The sequence below is a fragment of the Schistocerca nitens genome, chromosome 3, assembly GCF_023898315.1.
Source record: "Schistocerca nitens isolate TAMUIC-IGC-003100 chromosome 3, iqSchNite1.1, whole genome shotgun sequence".
NCBI classification, from domain to species: Eukaryota; Metazoa; Arthropoda; class Insecta; order Orthoptera; family Acrididae; genus Schistocerca; species Schistocerca nitens.
The window spans coordinates 675642580-675663002 of NC_064616.1; the positions used below are offsets into that span (position 1 = coordinate 675642580).

The following is a 20423-nucleotide window of genomic DNA, read 5'->3' on the forward strand; positions in this document are numbered from 1 at the left end:
AAAGTGAAAAAATGGTTCAACAGAAAAGTATACTTACTCAGTAAGATTAATACGGAATAGATCATAAGTGTACCAGAGAGCAACAAGAATCATTTCATTCAGATAAAGAACACATAAAGAACTGTGGTTCAAGTTCCAATGGAAACTCTATCAAACTCAGTAAATGTGTGTACGTAACAGAATAATTAGTGACGATGGTGACCCGATTCCCTGGGACACAAATAACGTCAGGAAGCTTTTCAAGAAAGAACGGGTGTTCCACAATAGCTGCCAGCCAAAACATGAACCCGAATATACTAAGAAAAACGCTCTTGGATACTGGGATCCTGTGTAAACTTGTAACATACACTGCTGTAATATATTATCGTAGGTTCCCTCCGAAAGCATAAAAAATCTGATCATATTATAAAAATATCAGTAGGAGAAAAATTACTGACGAGGTAGAAAAAGAAAATAATAAAACGAAGGCCGAAATAGTTTTCTCTTTCCAAAACTTCCTTCGCGTATCAAACTCAACGAATGTTTCCATCCGTCAATAGCAGTACAGCTGTAAGAATAAATGGCGTATTTGTTCGTATTTGTGGCACTTAAAAAAAAGCAGCAGTTGATGAAATGAAAGGAACTCAAAGTCTCCGGTGCTTTTCCTAGGATGTCCATTATGAATTTCTGAAGAGGATTTGCTTGGCTATTGATCATAATGCCCCTAAGACATCTCGAGAGGAGATCCATCCCTAGCGGCTGAAGATGGTGTAAGTCATATCCATCTACAAATAAGGCAGCATAGCTTATCCACACAGCTACCAACCTACATTATTCATTTCTTTTTCTGAAGAGTTATAAGACATATTCAGAACTGAAACATAATGTCTCATGAATAAAATTACTTTTTCGACGGAAATCAGAATGGATTTCGAAGAGATGGTCGTATAAAACACAACCTGCGCTATTAACACTACATACCAAGCTTCTGTGACAACGTTTGGGTTTAGAATTCACAAAATTTTGTTAATCTCTTGATATAAAAGTGATATCTTCTGAGTTCAAGGAGACCGTAATAGGCAATTGTCCATGTTATAGGCTAATGACTTTGTGGATATTATTAGCTATGATCTCAGACTTTTCTGAAATGCTGCAATTATTTATGCAGAAGTTTTATGCGGTTAAGCATTGTATCAGTATCCAGTTATATCTCAAAAAGTAGTATCCTAGTGGGCAGGCTCGTAACTAACTAGTTCCCAATGTAGAAAATTAAAACAGATGGTCCGCACGGGAAGTATAAATCTGATATTCTTACTAGGTTACAACTTCAGTCACTCGCATCAAGAAAATACTCGCAGGCTACAATATGTTGACATATAAATTGGCACGATCACCGGAACCGCATTGTCGGTAAAGGAAGTTAAATTTTAGGCTTCGGTTTATTCGCAAGATACTAGGAAATTGTAGTTTATCTACAAAAGGGATCACTTACAGAACTCTACTGCGCCAAGTGTTGGAATGTTTCTTAATTATGTACGAACATGGCAGACTAAAAAAGAAAATATTTCGTACTTAATAAAGAGCGGCTGTAATGGTCATAGACTTTTCTAAATGGCATAAAAATGTAAGAGATATACAAAAATAATCTTAACGGCCGAGTAGTCGAGGGAAAACTCTGTGGATCTTTCGGAAAACACTCTCAGAATTTTCCAAGTACTCCCTTTCTGGACGGAAATTACGAGGATTCTTCAGCAGTGTACGTATAGATTCTTTTGAGAGCGTGAAGTTAAGGCTTAACTCCTGACATCTCACCGAGAAATGTAGAAGGAATGATTCGTCCTTTGCTTCTTTGTGAGTGAAACGGAACGATACCTTAAGATATATACAACAGAAGGCAACCATTCATACACACTGTAGTAGTAATTAGTAATCTCAAGATGTAGACGGGCGCTTAATGCTGGAGTAGGTGAATTAGTAACATGCTATTCCAAATGAAATTTCTCATCTGTGGTTATAGACTTAAATGGAATTATCATACAAACATGCCTCAAATTGATTGAAACAGTTTCATTTCTTGTTGTAGTTTAGGATTTCATTTAAGTCTCATTAATATTTATTTCCGCTCAACACCCGCTTATTTGTCGATAAGATGTTTTATTTGTAAAAGATGGCACAATGTCATTTGACTGGGAAAGCCGCCGCAATTGTTAACACACTGGTTCACAATCGGGGGGAGCGTGGCTAAATCTCTGGTCGACTACCTGGGATTAGAGTTTTCCACGGTTCATGTAGATCGATTAAGCTGAATAATGGAATGGTTGCTTTCACGGGGACACAACAGATTTTCTTCCACACTCTTCTCCAATCCGAGGCTATGAGCCGTTTGTAATGACCTCATCAGAGACGGACTCTTAAAACCTAATCTTCCAACCGTTTTTTTTTTTCTAAATCTGGTTATACTTAAGTCATAAATATCAATCTAGGGATAACTGGTACTAAGAATGTGAAGCTCACAAAGAAAATCTCCTGATAAATAGCAAATGTTACTGACTTACTGATGTACCTGCTCCAGTTTCTGCCGATTGCATAGCACGGTTTTGGAATATAATGCGGCAGCACGGAAGTGGCTACAATGAGTCGTGCTTCTTTTTGCGCAGTTACACTGCAATTGGCTCACAGATTTCCATGGAACTGTCTCTAAGAATTTTTTCAGTCTCTGGAATAGAATATATGGACAGACTTTCAAAAATACTGAGTCTGAAATTCTAGAAAGTGTTATTTGCTGACGGTGTTAGCTATTAAACTAAACCATTCCTGCAATTACGTATTATTTATCATTATAAAGTTTTTCAAGTTTATGTGTTACGTTTCTCACTGTACCAGTTATATGGACCCTCCACAGTTTGATGAATACGTACTTTGCCCTAGAGAAGTCGGAAAAAACTGAATTCAGGACACCAGGAATAATAAGCAGGAGATATTTTGTATCGTGTGAGAGTATCCGCAAAATTTGACAGTTTCCTGTAAGATATTATTTGGCATACACTTAGATTATGAATGCGGAATTTGACTTTGAACTTCACTGAAAAGTTTCGATAAGTATCTTAATATCCCTGTTATGGTAGCTACAGGAATAGACTGAGCAAGAGTCATTTTAGCTCGCACGTACTTTTCAGCGTTACACGAGAAAGCTATTTACAATGGATACTTTCTTCACCTTTACAAACGAAAACTTGTATAGACGAATCGAGGTCGTAGAGTTTCTTGGGTGTAGACACAGGTCAATGTGCATGTACATAGCGACGTCTGAAGCGTTGGAAAGATGTGAAAGCAGTGCGACAGCGGTGTAGTGAAGTATCGCGGACAGCGGGGTGTAGTGTCAGGGGGCATGGCGGCAGATGCGACTCAGGAGGATCTCGGAGTAGAGTGCGTTGATGTGCCCCGTCACGTGGTATCCGCCACCACCTGCCGGCTCCACCTGAAACGCAGTTGGGCGAGGCTTAGCAGTAGCTATGCAAACACGACAGTTCAAAGATTTCACAGCTTCCTAATATGTGTCTTTTAGGAGAGATACATGTGCTGAATACTACAGTAGTGTCGTAAGATAAGGCTTCTCTTAGTTAATATTTCTTTCTTTCAGGTAAATATAGGGTGCAACGAGTCTAAGTTCAGAGATTTATATTAGCGACTGAAGACGGTGTCCCAAAACACAGTACATCACTATTTACTTCATTTGTAGACTAATAATTAGAGCTATTATAAGTCGTATGTTTCTAAGTTGAGTAGTGCCTCAAGTGCATGTGGCAAGAGCAAGCCATTAATGCTTATTTTCCCCTGGGCAACAAGTCGGATTTTAAAGTGTGGACTAGTGGATGCAAAATGGGTAGTCTGTACTGACATTCACAGTCCACTTAGTGGTGCAGTTACGACCATGCATAAAACATCTGGTCGTAAAGTTTGTGACATGTTACTGAGAATACTGTTCGACGCAGTGGAAAAATAGCCCACACACTGATGTATAAATATATTAAAATACCATATATAAAAATATCTGCCATTATATTCGTTACACCCCGTATATTATTATTGTTGTTCCAAAATAAATTTTCACTGCACAGTAGGATGTGCGCACATTTGAAACTGTGTGCAGGATAAAACTGTGTGTCGGGCCGGGACTAGAACCTGCGACATTTCGCGGGCAAGTCGTCCACCTACTGAGCTATGCAAACACGTTTCACGACACATTCTTACAGCTCACCAGTACCGCTTCGCCGAGCGGTTCTAGGCATTACAGTCTGGAACCTCGCGACCGCTACGGTCGCAGGTTCGAATCCTGCCTCGGGCATGGATGTGTGTGATGTCCTTAGGATAGTTAGGTTTAAGTATTTCTAAGTTCTAGGGGACTGATGACCTCAGAAGTTAAGTCCCATAGTGCTCAGAGCCATTTGAGTACCGCTTCCCCTACCTTCCACGTCCCAGATTTGAGTCCCAGTCTTACACACTGTTTCATCTACTGGGAAGTTTCATTAATATTAAGCTATTATCATTAACGTTTATTCAAGCAGTAAATTTATTTGACATGCTCTCTGATTGCCTATATCGATTCGTCTAAACAAATCTTACGTAACATGACAATGCTAGTTGATAGAAATATAAGATCCTTCTTAGACTGATGCAATAATATAATGAAAAAGCTGTCATCAGACCGAACCTTGTCTTGAACTTCATAATGATTTACTAGGCAGGGTACCATTTGAGCTGGTGTGTTGTTGCCCTCCTCCATCCTTTGAAATGATTTACCCATCCAGATACATGGCGACCTACAGTATAACTTCGCTTGTGAACCACACTGCTACCCAGCATTTTACATATTAACAAATATTGTCAGAGGTAAAAGAAATGAAAGGCGAGAGATATAAACTGTCCGCAGCTTGTGGTCGTGCGGTAGCGTTCTCGCTTCCCACGCCCGGGTTCCCGGGTTCGATTCCCGGCGGGGTCAGGGATTTTCTCTGCCTCGTGATGACTGGGTGCTGTATGATGTCCTTAGGTTAGTTAGGTTTAAGTAGTTCTAAGTTCTAGGGGACTGATGACCATAGATGTTAAGTCCCATAGTGCTCAGAGCCATTTGAGATACAAACAGAAGTAGTGACGATAACAATACTAAACGAAAAAAAGAAAAAAATATATATATGAGGAAGTAATGATTAACAATAAAAAGCGTTCTCTAGTTCTCAAATAAATTCTAAACTTACACACCTCTACCCAAGTTTCTGCGTCAGTCATGGTACAACTAGAGGCTTTTGGGAATCGGCAGCACTCGAGCGCCCTTTCCCATGAGGTTGACACTTGGTAAGTTTTATGATACCGCGCTGCGAAAGAAAACTATGTAATGCGCGTTACTTACTGCTTACCTTCTGAGTCTGCCTGTTCTAACAGAGAATATCATATCTGTTCAAATTACAAACACTAGAACAAAATACAAATGGAGACTAGAAACAACAGTAAAATGTATATGATGAGTCCATTGGGAACCAATAATTGTTTTTAATGATGGCCGAAAATGTAAATGAGGTCACCTGATAAGTGCTTCAAGCTTCAGCAAGTTGTATCTGTTTGTGCCTTGACACTAAGCAGTTCGTGTGGGTTATCCAATTGGCAATATTATTTGTAGTTGCCAAGGCATCAGGGTTTCTTAATTCACAGCTATGTTTATCATCTACATCTTTGTAGTCCCTAGCATTCTAGTTTAGAGGTCACTGTATTACGACACGATCATGTGCACTTTACGTTTCACATTCACATCTGTCAGTGTTTTACATATTTTATACACACTAATGGCCATTAAAATTGCTACGCCACGAAGATGACATGCTACAGACGCGAAATTTAACCGACAGGAAGACGATGCTGTGATATGTAAATGATTAGCTTTTCAGAGTATTCACACAAGGTTGGCGCTGGTGGCGACACATACAACGTGCTGACATGAGGAAAGTTTCCAACCGATTTATCATACACAAACAGCAGTTGACCGGCGTTGCCTGTTGAAACGTTGTTATGATGCCGCGTGTAAGGAGGAGAAATGCGTACCATCACGTTTCCGACTTTGATAAAGGTCGGAATGTAGCCTATCGCGATTGTGGTTTATCGTATCGCGACACTGCTGCTCGCGTTGGACGAGATCCAATGACTGTTAGCAGAATATGGAATCGGTGGGTTCAGGAGGGTAATACGGAACGCCGTGCTGGATCCCAACGGCCTCGTGTCACTAGCAGTCGAGATGACAGGCATCTTATCCGCATGACTGTGTCGGATCGTGCAACCACGTCTCGTTCCTGAGTCAACAGATGGGGACGTTTGCAAGACAACAACCATCTGCACGAACAGTTCGACGACGTTTGCAGCAGCATGGACTATCAGCTCGGAGACCATGGCTGCGGTTACCCTTGACGCTGCATCACAGACAGGAGCGCCTGCGATGGTGTACTCAACGACGAACCTGGGTGCACGAATGGCAAAACATCATTTTTTCGGATGAATCCAGGTTCTATTTACATCTTTATGGTCGCATCCATGTTTAGCGACGTCGCGGTGAACGCACACTGGAAGCGTGTATTCGTCATCGCCATACTGGTGTATCACCCGGCGTGATGGTATGGGGCGCCATTGGTTACACGTCTCGGTCACCTCTTGTTGCCATTGACGGCGCTTTGAACAGTAGGCGTTACATTTCAGATGTGTTACGACCCGTGGCTCTACCCTTCATTCGATCCCTGCGAAACCCTACATTTCAGCAGGATAATGCACGACCGCATGTTGCAGGTCCTGTACGGGCCTTTCTAGATACAGAAAATGTTCGACTGCTGCCCTGGCGAGCACATTATCCAGATCTCTCACCAATGGTGGCCGAGCAACTGTCCCGTCACACTACGCCAGTCACTACTCTTGATGAACTGTGGTATCGTGTTGAAGCTGCATGGGCAGCTGTACCTGAACACGTGATCCAAGCTTTGTTTGACACTATGCCTAGACGTACCGAGGCCGTTATTACGGCCAGAAGTAGTTGTTCTGGGTACTGATGTCTTAGGATCTATGCACCCAAATTGCGTGAAAATGTAATCACATGTCAGTTCTAGTATAATATATTTGTCTAATGAATACCCGTTTATCATCTGCATTTCTTCCTGGTGTAGCAATTTTAATGGCCGGTAGTGTACATAGATTCCATGTCCTGTTACTAAACGGATCGTGTCTCTACTTGGGTAGTTTCTTTCTTTCGCGAATGTCTGGGAACAGTTAGCAATCACGGCGACGGTTGTCCTTATTATCAGAGCGCCTTTTCTACGCACTAGCTCTCCAGGAATTTAATCGCACTATGTTCGTAATTTTGTCGGCAGTGATGTGCCTCACGATCTGAATGTTCCCTTCAGCAAGTAATAGCACGCAGCTCTGTACCTGACAATTATAGTGGCAGGATAAAACACCAAAATTAATAAAAATATTTCTACTGATTTTGTATCAAATGCTCCATTAATCTTAGAAATTCATCTCGCTCCATACACCTATGATGTTTTTTCGCAAGTTACTTGCACAACTGCGAATCCAACAGTGGTAATAAAGATGTCACTATAATACTGCCTCCTTGCTGCCAAAGGAAATTTATAAGCCACAACCCAAGATTGCTTTTATATGGTTATCCAGGCTTTGACAGTGACCTTACTGACATATATCGGAACCTTTTTTTCTGTGTAAATAAAACCCTAAATACCTACGTATCTGACTATTGTGAATAGAAATTCCTGCTAATTCGAGTATAGGAATTTTTGTGTAATGGACAGTTATGGTGTTGTTGGTTCAAATGGTTCAAATGGCTCTGAGCACTATGGGACTTAACATCTGTGGTCATCAGTCCCCTAGAACTCAGAACTACTTAAACCTAACTAACCTAAGGACATTACACACATCCATGCCCGAGGCAGGATTCGAACCTGCGACCGTAGCAGTCGCGCGGTTCCGGACTGAGCGCCTAGAACCGCTAGACCACCGCGGCCGGCTATGGTGTTGTTGTGTACACATCTTTGCTTTACCAGCGATAGAACACTTGTTTACACCAGTGATGACCACGGTTATAGTAACTTCATATTTCCTAGAAGATCCGTTTATCACTTACATAACCCTATTAATAGAGTCAGCAATATTTACGCTTTCTAAATCCACAATGAGTCGGTTTCAGCACATGAAGCTCACTGTGGGCCTGCAAATGTTCACATAGGAGCTTCTCGACAGTATCTGCAGCATTCGTGATGTGTATCGGTCTATATCACTTCGGTTCTGACTCGTAAATGTTGCTCTCTCTGGTTTCCTTGTATTCCGTATGCAGTGTAGTTCGAGCAATTCAGTAATGATAGATGACAGGTAAACCACCGTCGGTGGAACTGCATGTCACAAGATCTCTCGATAAATGTTGTCAGGACTTGGAACAGGACTGAAGCTACCTCTTCCTCTATCAAAGAAACTTCGCCATTGCTGTTAAGAGCCGGCCGGAGTGGCCGAGCGGTTCTAGGCGCTTTAGTGTGGAACCGCGCGACCGCTACGGTCGCAGGTTCGAATCCTGACTCGGGCATGGAAGTTTGTGATGTCCTTAGGTTAGTTAGGTTTAAGTAGTTCTAAGTTCTAGGCGACTGATGACCTCAGATGTTAAGTCCCATAGTGCTGAGAGCCATTTGAACCATTTGAATTTTTGCTGTTAAGATAGTTAGTAAGCAATTGATTTAGAAGGCGAGTATGATTATCACTTTCTTAAACAACGACGGCACCTGGAACAAGGGACAGTAGAGGGTTTCCTGCTGACTTTCTCGAGCCTCTGTTGGTGCCCTTTTAGTCTCTTTGTATGGTTTAAATGACCAGGGTGATTTGACTTTTTCAGACAGCGGTTTGTGTGCCTGTGCCCAGATGATGAACTGTAATATACGTGATGTTTTCAGTACTCTTGGTTAAAGATTCATAATTCTTTCTTTGTACTCTGTGGTAATTTTCTAAACTTTACTAACGTCCTCGTCTCCGTAGTCATCTTTGCTAAATTCGCCACGTACTACGTACCGTTCTTCTTAAAGTGGACAGCTCTTCATTCCATGGTGTTTTTTACCTATTTGATGACCACTTACGAGGTGCTGCTTTACTTTGTGTGTATTGTAACACTGCTGTGAAGGTAAGTGCTGTGTAAACGACACTTCTTACAACGTAGCTAGGATATCAGCAAGTGCAAAGTCTAAACAAATTACTGCGGAAGTTTGTTCAGCTCAGACAGCATGCAGCATTTCTAATTAAAATGTTATGACTTTGTGGTAAATCATCGTGACACACTGGTTTACTTCCAAATATGAATTATCTTGATGGTCGATCTGATCGATGGCATTAATTCACATTTGGTAACTGCTTCTACTTTGTTCTAATGAGCATGTCGTTGATCATATCTATGAACGACAAATACGTTTAGTTCTTCTATGACGGCTTGTAACAGCATACCGCGTCCATCGTCGTTTCGCACTGGCATCAGCACCAATTACATGGGAAGTACAAGGGTTAAATAAACGCATGGAAACACCACGAAAGATGAAAGCTTGAACATAACTGCAGATGCTAGCCAAGCTTGGGGGTTGCGCTGGTTTATTTGAAGACAGACATCACCTGTGCAATGTACTCAGTACGTTGAAAATGTCAGTCGTGGTCAGAACAGTTTTCTATGCAGCTGTGAGTGCATTTCCTCGGAGGTAAGTGAGTTCGAACTTGGGCAAATATTGATGGTCCTCGCATGGTGGATGCATCGATAACCAAGGTAGCCGAAGTGTTTGTCGTTTCAAGAATCACCGTATCGAAGATTTATACATCGTACAGGAAAATTGGGGAAACATCATCTGCTAAGTCACAACCCTGTCGGCACCAGAACAACACGAAGGGAGCTATATAAGCTGGGAACTGCAGCATGTTGCCTGAAGTATGGCACAAAGTTTCGTAATGAGAGCACATTGTGGTTCAAAAAATGGCTCTGAGCACTATGGGACTCAACTGCTGTGGTCATAAGTCCCCTAGAACTTAGAACTACTTAAACCTAACTAACCTAAGGACAGCACACAACACCCAGCCATCACGAGGCAGAGAAAATCCCTGACCCCGCCGGGAATCGAACCCGGGAACCCGGGCGTGGGAAGCGAGTTCGCTACCGCACGACCACGAGATGCGGGCTCACATTGTGGTTGATGTAATATCACTTAAATGTGGTCGGTAACAAATGAGTACGTCCAGCTATAAATTAAGTTAGATCACGATTTTAAAATATCAGCATGAGTAATAATTTATGATTAGGCCCCATGTTGAAAAGTTTGTTAACACACATTATGGTTGGCTAGTACCACATAATTGTTATAATTATGCAAATCAATAGGTATACGTATTCCCGTGTTTTGTCCTTTGCAGTAAGCCATAATTTGTTCTCACGAAATGGATGCACAACTAAAATGATTATAAGGCATGGCAATCCTAATTTGGTCGCACATGGAAAAATATGTTTAATAATTCAGTGCTGTAAGATGTTGTCTTTGTTACTACTGTCTTACTGTCACTTGTTTTAAGTTATTGACAAGAAGAACAGTATTTATTGTTTTTCGGATGATTCAAAATATGAAAAGGTGCAAAAGGTAGCAATTAGTACGGGCAACATAATGCTTCGTACTTGAGTAACAATTGTGTATTTTGCTACTATTATTTATTATATTGACTGTAATGATTAATAAAAGTGTCTTCATGTTTTATTATTTAAAATGCGACGAGCCCACTGGCTGCGGACCCGCGCATGACTGCTAGGCATGACACTAGCGTAATCCAACATTTCCTGGAACTTCTGTTGCCTATGTCTGCCTTCAGTTTCATTTTGACTTCATAGTGAGGACATATATATTGTGGCATTTATCTACTATGAAAGGCAAGAATTACTAGTTTTAGGCGGTTGTCATTAAAAGCAGGCACTTTCAGTTCCAGGTATGTCTTCATCAAATCGTTAACTACTGCACCTATTTCTAAATTCATATTTGTATTTTACAGTTCATCTATTTTTGTATTGTTGTCTCTGTAGGTCAATTTTGAGAATGAACCAGTCGGTTCGAAACTGCTCCCCAAGATGTATGCACGGCAACTGTGACTCATTTGTTATAAACTAATAACGAAATAAAATGAATGCCGCCGGTCCTATATCAACAAATTGTTGAAATTTGATAAAACTCATAGTATTATCATCTTCCAAAATTAAATTTCTGTGGTGTTGCCATGGATTCAAGCTACTTCTTCAGAATCATTTAGTTTTTATTGATGATCCAGCATTAATGTTTTTCTTATTCTATTTACACTGAAGAGCCAAAGAAACTCGTTCACGTGCCTAATATCGTGTAGGGCCCCCGCGAGCAAGCAGAACTTCTGAACACCATGTTGCAAAGTATCCCAGATATACTCAATAATGTTCATGTCTGGCGTGTTTGGTGGCCGGCGGAAGTGTTTAAACTCAGAAGAGTGTTCCCGGAGCCACTCTGTAGCAATTCTGGATAAATGATGTCTCGTATTATCCTGCTGGAATTACCCAAGTTCGTCAGAATACACAATTGACGTGAATGGGTACAGGTGATTAGACAGGATGCTTACGTACGTGTCACCTGTCAGAGTAGTATCTAGACGTATCAGGGGTCCCATATCACTCTAGGAGCACACGCCCCACACCATTACAGAGCCTCCACCAGCTTGAAGAGTCCCATGCTGACATGCACGTTCCATGCAAGCATGAGGTTGTCTCCTTATCCGTACACGTCCATCCGCTCGACGCAATTTGAAACGAGACTCGTCCGACCAGGCAACATGTTTCCAGTCATCAACAGTTCAATGTCGATGTTGACGGATACAGGCGAGGCGAAAAGCTTTGTGTCGTGCAGTCATCAAGGGTACACGAGTGGCTCTTCGGCTCCGGAAGCTCGTATCGATGATGTTTCGTGGAATGGTTCGCACGCTGACGCTTGTTCATGGCCCAGCATTAAAATCTGCATCAATTTGCGGAAGGGTTGCACTTCTGTCACGTTGAATGATTCTCTTCAGTCGTTGGTGGTCCCGTTCTTGCAGGATATTTTTCCAGCAGCAGCGATGGAGGCGATTTGATGTTTTACTGGATGCCTGATATACACGGTACACTCGTCAAGTGGTCGTACGGGAAAATCCCCACTTCATCGCTACCTCGGAGACACTGTGTCCCATCGCTCATTCGCCGACTACAGCACCACGTAAAAACTCGCTTAAATCTTGATAACCTGCCATTGTAGCAGCGGTAACCGATCTAACAACTGCGCTAGACACTTGTTGTCTTATATAGGCGTTGCCGACCGCAGGTCCGTATTCTGCCTGTTTACATATTTCTGTATTTGAATAGGCATGCCTATACTAGTCTCTTTGGCGCTTCATTGTATATACACAGAGGTGTAGAAACACGCCTACCAGCTTTCGTTTATGTCGCACTACTCGTTTTTGGTGTTGTGATTTTTTTATTGCATTACTGTATATGTGATGTAAATGTTATTTTTACCATATCAATACATTTATTTTATCAGCAGTTTTTAAACTGTTTCACTTATTACTATTAATGCATTTCATCAAGCTTTTTAGTAATTTATTCAATTATTACAGATTCTGTTTCCAGTACTGTGAGCTTCAAAAGGAAACAAAGTCCTAAAGAGCCTTCTCAGCTACTGGGCCTTTCTCAAGGCTGCAAGGAATTTCTTTTTCTAGCTGTTACTACGGTTGAATAATCAATTCAGAGCTTGAAGTAAACAGTAACTCGTCGTATTCAGAGATACTTGTCTGAATTTGCTGCCAGTTTGTTCGGCATTTAGAGGTGGGTAAGCAAGACGCTGCTAATATTGGTCCAAAAGGATTTTAACGCATGTAGAGAATAAAATGTGAGCGAAAGTTCTTCAACGACCATTAAAAAGTTAGGAGAATGAAAGAGACCATTAATATATTTAGAGCGATACTTTTTTAACCTATCACTGTCACAATTTAATCGCATTTCATCAAATGATTCATAAAAATGTTATAAGTTGTAGATGTACCTATAGCAATACAAAACTTGTGCACATCTACCGCTCTTTATGAAGGTCTGTTGTGGTTATAAGGTGTGTTATTATCGTAACATATCTTACTGATATCAAATCAGCCTACTGTACACAAAGCTATTGTAAGATATTTGAAAGCACCTGACACTGTGGTAAAAGATGAGTGACCCTTTGTCAGATTAAAAATAATTGCAGTTATTTAAATTCCAAATGAGTCTGGAACGATAGGATGATTTCCAGTGGTGCTAACAGAACATGAAAGCCCATTAAATATTAGTTACTCTAAACCATTGGATCATCTTAAAGATATCAAAATGAAGAAAAAATAACTTAAGTAAATATTATGTGGGTAATTAAGCACTTAAAATGTAATTGGAGTGGGGTTCAAAGTTATTGACATTCTTAGCAAATCGAGTTTGTATTATAACAAGAACGTTCGTTCTTATTTAAATTTAGCTGTCACTTGTTTATTTCTTTACGTTGTTGTACTAAATGTTATTTTACATTTTGTGAAATTGTTTTGTGGAGTAAATAATGAATTTTACATGTGGTTATTCTCTTTCTAGTTTAACGAATACTTTCATATGAACTTCGTATTTTATTCTATTAAATTTTAACTCAAGTAGTGTGAAGCTTTTGTTCTGTGCAGGAGTTTATTTGTTAGTTTTTCTTTGTAAAATTTTTACATCGAAGGAAATTATAAGGTTTTAATGGTTTTTATTGAGCAAATATGCCACACACAAGATTTCTGCAAATGCTTTCCAGTTTTCAGCTTGTTGACCAAAGCTGGCGATAAGTACACAGGATGCGAGTGGCATTTTGGTAACTTGGATAGGGGAACGAAGAGTAAAGAGACTCACTAGAAGGAAGGAATATATCAGTTTAGATTACTACTGACGAACATCTCCACTGGCCCGCTATCGTAGTTACTGCTCTGACGCCTCCTACATGCATCAAGGAATTTATAACGTTACGCTACGAAGAATCCAATAAAATCCGATTGACCATCATTCAGGATTTGTATATGTATATTGCTAGAAGAACTTTATTTTCACTAACCACTGTACGTGCATTATTGAATGTGGTAGAAACATCTGTATCTAATACCTTTCTCACATTGCCCCGAATCACAGGATATTTTTGCTCTAGTTCGTTATTCCCTACCTCTCTCCATAGTGTAGATGTTTATCAAATAAACATTAAATGAACGATATGTAGCTCGTGGAGCGTTGTGTGTTAAGTGGGTATGCATGAGGTACCTTATGGAAGTGGCAGGCGCATTTGCCCTGCAGGAAATCGTTGTAGCGCGCCGCCGTCATGTTGAACGTGTCGACCACCTCCATTTTGTGGTGGCGCGCGAACGCCGCCAGTCCCTGTGAGTGCTTCAGCAGCTTCTGCTGCTGTTCCTGCGATAATAAACAACAATGAACAACACATTAAAGTAAGCAGCGAAAACTCATGTCCTAGACATGCAAAACTAGTCTGGCAGTTTGAAATCAGCTCAACTGGCTATAACGTTTATACAGACTTCTTTCATGACTGCACAGTAGAATCCACTACCTCATACACGATTTCTTCACATACACAGGGAGTATGAAGAGAGCTATTCAAATGCCTTGCACCTGTGAAATAATTTTTGTTTGATCTTATCAAAATGATCTGTAATGAAGCTTCCAGTTAATGTCAGGCGACTCATTACTACAGTATAAAGCAAGAGCGTTTTAGACGTTTGTATACAAATGTTAAGTATCCACATTCATTTCGCATATCAGGGATGACCACACCAAACTAGCCAAGCTCCTATGTGATATTTTTTCGTGGAAAGGCGACTCCAGGCTTCGGCGTTTCCGTGAGGTTCTTCGTGGCAGCGCCAGCGATGATGCTCCCTAAAGAGTCTAAGGTTTGAACGGTGCTGCCTCGGTAATCCCCCCTATAAGTTCCTATCTTCCTCAGTATGCAGCATTGCTTTTTACAACAGTTTTCTCACTCTGCAGCTATCAGCTTCTCGTGGAGCTGCCGGCCTGTTCCGCAATGTTGATGCAGACTTTTGCGTGAAATATGGTAACCCAGATCGACACTCTTCAGGCCACTACTTTATTTTCCCTTGACGAGAAGAAATAATTACATATAACTAAATTCCAGATACATACTGGAACAATTAAAAACTGAAATGATCCAATATCTTTATTTCAAAATTCACTTTGCCAAGATGTTGCTATTTCGTCTGTATCTTCATGGTGAGTATGCTGTGGACTCTCCTGTCTTCCAAGATGACGACTGCAATGTTCACTGGACGTAATACACTGAGGTGACAAAATCCATGTGACAGCGATAGGAACTTATACAGATGATGTAGGCATCGCGTACACAAGGTATAAAAGGGCAGTGCATTGTTGGAGCTGTCATTTGTACTCAGGTCACTAATGTGAAAAGGTTTCTGGAGTGATTATGGACCCACCGCGGCAAATAACAGACTTTGAACGTGGAATGGTAGTTGGAGCTGGGGCACGGGGCATTTATTTTCGGGAATCGTTAGTGAATTCATTATTCCGAGATCCACAGTGTCAAGATTGTACCGAGAATACCAAATTTTAGGCATTACGTCTCACCACGGACAAAGCAGTGGCCGACGGCCTTCACTTAACGACCGAGAGCAGCAGCGTTTGCGTAGGATTGTCAGTGCTAACAGACGAGCAAATATCGTGTGAAATAACCGCAAATAATCAATAACGGACGTACATCGAACGTATCCGTTAGGGCAGTGCGGTGAAATTTTGCGTTAATGGGCTATGGCAGCAGACGTCCGACGCGAGTGTCTTTGCCAACAGCACGACGTCGCCTGCAGCGCCTCTCCTGGGCTCCCGACCATATCGGCTGGCCTCTAGATGACTGGAAAACTGTGGCCTGGTCAGACCAGTTCCAATTTCAGTTTGTATCTCACAGGAGCTTGGCTAGTTTGGGGTGGTCATCCCTGATATGCGAAATAAATCTGGATACTTAACATTTGTATACAAGCGTCTACATCGCTCCATAATGGTGAGGGCTGTATTTACATGCAATGGACTGATTCCCCTTGTCCAGTTTAACCATCCACTTACTGTAAATGGTTATTTTTGGCTACTTGGAGTCATTCATGGACTCCATGTTTTCAAGCAACGACGTCCTGTAACCGGGCACAGTTGTTCGCGTTTGGTCTGTTGAACATTCTGGACAATTGGAGTGTTTTTTGGTCGCCCTTATCGCCGGATCTGAATCCCATCGAAAATTTATGGGATATGACTGAGAGGTCACTTCGTGAACAACATCATGCACCGGCAATTCTTTAGGAATTATGGATATCTCTAGAGGCAGTATAGCTCAATATTTGTGCAGGGCACTTCCGACGACTTGTTGAATATGTCTCACGTCGAGTTGTTGCACTATTTCTGGAAAAACGAGGTGCGACATGATGTTAGGTGATATCCCATAACTTCTGGAACTTCAGTGTACTAGTCGCCCCTTTAAAGGAGCACTCTGGTTGCTCTGGAACGCTGTAGATGTTGAATAACTGGAACCAGGTGGCAATGTAATCCTTCATTGTATACGTATGTCGTGATAGTGAATTGCTGTTCACGAGTTTGTCGGTTATATGGGATGAGCCCAGTACGATGGGTCAATGTGTTGATGTATCAAAATGGAAAAAAGGAACAACCCTACTCGACAGTTTTCAAGAGCAAACTTTTGATGAAGTTGGTGTTTCATTGTGGACTCTCCAACATGTTTACATGGGAGGCTGTGCCACCCGTTGTCACGTAACACAACGTATAAACGGTGGTCGCAAAAACACCGTAACCGACAGGGACTGGAGACGAGTGCCACGCTTTGCCAGTAACAGAAGTTTGAAACCCGTTAGAAATTTCTACTCTCAGTGAATGTGGGTCCATCTCAAACAGGTTCCGAGCAAACATTGCGAAGAGAACTGCATGGAATAACGTTGAGCGATCAGTGTACCGAGATCAATACTCCCATGCAAAATGTAACTCCCTACACCGTAACAGCTAGACCACAGAAACTATCAATTTTGCCAATGTTCTTTGTTTCAATACGTGTTACCACCTCTCACCATATGAGGGTACGTTAGCATTGTCGATCATGACCGTTTTGGTGGTCCGTGTGTTACGGTGTGGGGAGGCATAGCGTTGCGTGGCCGTACTGACTTCCAAATTCTCACTCACTCTCAAGGCTATTATGACACTTTACTCTTTCCTCGTGTGCGTCTCTTCAGGGTTGCATGTGGACCTGACTAACTTTTTACGGATGACAATGCGTGACCACGACGAACAGCGCACGTGGAGGAGCTCTTACAAGGAGAGAATAATCGGCGAAAGGACTGGCCTGCCTGTTCCCCCGACTTAAATCCCATCGAACGCATGTGGGATGCATTGGGAAGACGTATTGTAGCACATCCACGTGTACCAAAGACCACCCAGCAGTTGTCAGCGGCATTGGTGGAGGAATGGAACGCCCTACCTTAAAATACCTCAAGTCTTGTAACCAGCACCGGAGCACGTTGCAGAGCATGCATTGCGTCCGTGGTGATCACATCCCCATTAAGAGCCATTTCCGCCTTCCGAAATGTCTAGAAGATCATCATTAATCGCGCTGACTGTTATGTATTTATTATCTTTGAATAAAAGTGTACTTTCTGTTCCTACTATTTCCACTTCTTTCCTGTGCTATACTGCAGCAATTTTTTCTTTATATGGTCCCAGTTTGATCGATTTATGTTACTTCACAGTGACAAATCATGCGAAAGCTACTTCCATTCTTAAGTTTTTCACAACAGTGTACTTGCCCGACTTCAATGGCCCAGACAACACGAAAACTTGACTTCGGTTGACAAGGGAATGGTCAATTGCAACATGTCGAAACATGCCCTGAAACGTTTTATAAAGTAAGAATACACCGAATAAAAGACGCTGTCTAAATTTTAGATGCTAAGACGCACTACAAGTATTTTTAAAAAATATTGAAAATTACCAAATTCGTAGTTCACTAGGCGGCTGGAGAACTGGACACTCCTACCGGAGCTATAGCGAGTCGCACATGTACACACGGGAGGCGCGGATCCTTGGTTAACAGCACATCGGTGAACAGATAACACGACTCGGCGCGTCTGCCATTTGTAAAGTGATTTTCGGTTTTCATTGATAGTTTCCCCAAAAACAACTGTCCACAGCTGCTGTTTCCTCAAATTCGTAACTCAGTAAATATCCATAATAATTAACTGTTGCTTTTGCGGTAGTGTAAGTGTTAACAGTGGAAATAAAACTGAATTGTGGTTAGTGCTAATGTTACGCAGTGTATGAACTCGCATTTTCTTCGTAAAACCTGATCGTGAACTGTCTGAATGGAAGAGAGACTTACATGATGTAATAAATATGCATCAAAATGAAACTCGCCAAACTGTGAATAGAAAAACTATCCGAAAGATATACCGTACAGGATGGCCACAACGTCCCGTTAGTCCCATTAATAATCATCATAAATACCTAAATTCAAACATGTAATTTGAACAAGAGTTCATTAGAGGAGCTTTTTAGATATGAACCACATAGAGCTGCTTGTGAGATGCAGTGCACCATTGCCGATAGAGATCTATGACACTGTGCTTTCAGAATTGCAACTGAGACGAACATTGCTGATTACAAGTCATCTTCGATCGGTTTAATCAGATTCAAGAAATCATACAGTATGAGTAGTCCAAAAACGACGAAGTTTACTTCAAGTGAAAGTGTAGAGGAGAAGCCATTAATTCATAGTTGACTTGAAGACGAAACTTGCCGTTATCCCCACATCTGCTGTGTCTAACGCCGATCAGTCAGGTGGCAGTGGCACGTAAAGTGCCCTCCGCCACACACCGTTGGGTGGCTTGCGGAGTATAAATGTAGATGTAGATGTTTCGTGAAAGAACTGCGAGCAAAGCTGCACTTCGTCATTTCGAGGCATAAAAAGACAGACTCTTCTCTGCAGTTGATTAATGCTATGAAATATTCGTATACAACAATGACAGTGATAGGTATGTGTGTATTACTGTTTTTGCAACTTTATGTCTGTCATCAGGGACCTGAAAGCAAATTAGGACAAAAAATAACAAAAATACTGTTTACTGGGAAAAATCTTATAGCCGACTTATCTAAATTTGGAGCAATAGGAAAGAACAATTCTCAGCATTTCATTTGACCCTGCTTACAGTTAGTTGCAGAAATTTATTCATCGCCTTTGTTGGACTCTTGTACTGTACATAACGATCCCTCTGGCTTTCAAGAGGACGACGAAAAAACTTGTTGATATAACTCAGATTCCTCACGAAATAACCGATTTGGGTCTTAATAAAGAATTTTTCCGACTATGGAAAATATTTTTAAGGAAATTGTCGGACAATACAAATTCCGAAAGCTCCGCACCATTTGAGATTTATCAGAAGAACAGTATTTTTAAATTTTAGTCATTTGTGCTTACCAGGATCTTTCGGTACGTTTTACGACTTGCTTTAAGTATGCCCGGTATGCAGCACAAGAAGCAGAGCAACGGACAGGACCATTTCTTGCTCCACCGCACTTCTGTACAAATAAAACTGTTAATTATTGTGAAGTGCTGATAAAATCTTCTCGGGTTGATAGCCGAGTCAATGTGTTGTTTTCCAGCAACGTTTCAGCAAGTTTCTTACTTGCCATCTTCAGGCCATCTTCGCCTGAAGATGACAAGTAAGAAACTTGCTGAAACATTGCTGGAAAACAACACATTGACTCGGCTGTCAACCCGAGAAGATTTTATCATCGAGATTCGCCGAGAAAGCCTGCATTCTCATATTGTGATGTACTATTTTTCTTTAGTCATGCGTTCTTTTCGTCATTCAAATGACACTTCTATTTATTGCGGCGACTATGGGGAATAAACAAGGAACTCATTATTACTAAAATATACGTTATTCAGAAATTATCATAATAACTGTATTACAGGAATGTTATAAAATGATGTATGTGTAAGAAATATTTCATTTCGATAAATTAAAGTCACGACTGATAGAAGTCAGTTGCAATGTAACATCAATCACTGATCGATTTATTTTCCTTTGCCAGTCACCTTTGTAAAATTGCATACGCAGCATTATAGCAGTCTATATGAACTGTCTATTATTCAAGAGATTAATAACACGAGACATGTTTTGTATGGACCAGGTGCTTCAACTTCGCCTGTGGTACTGGCACTACGCAGCCCTACACTCTCGTCACGGCCGATCGCACGCCAGACCGGGAGGGC

The 20423-nt window shown here is 41.2% G+C and overlaps 1 protein-coding gene across 1 annotated transcript in view; it reads right to left on the reverse strand.

Moving 5' to 3' along the window:
• Positions 1-3335: 3335 nt before the first annotated feature.
• The window catches only part of LOC126249709 (cadherin-like and PC-esterase domain-containing protein 1), a 116408-nt gene continuing 99320 nt past the window's right edge, over positions 3336-20423 (reverse strand). The window contains exons 5-6 of the mRNA XM_049951389.1: positions 14381-14527; positions 3336-3457 (exon numbers count right to left, since the gene is read on the reverse strand). Coding sequence (XP_049807346.1) covers positions 3359-3457; positions 14381-14527 — 246 coding nt within the window. The 3' untranslated portion in view covers positions 3336-3358. The remainder of the gene's footprint in view (positions 3458-14380; positions 14528-20423) is intronic.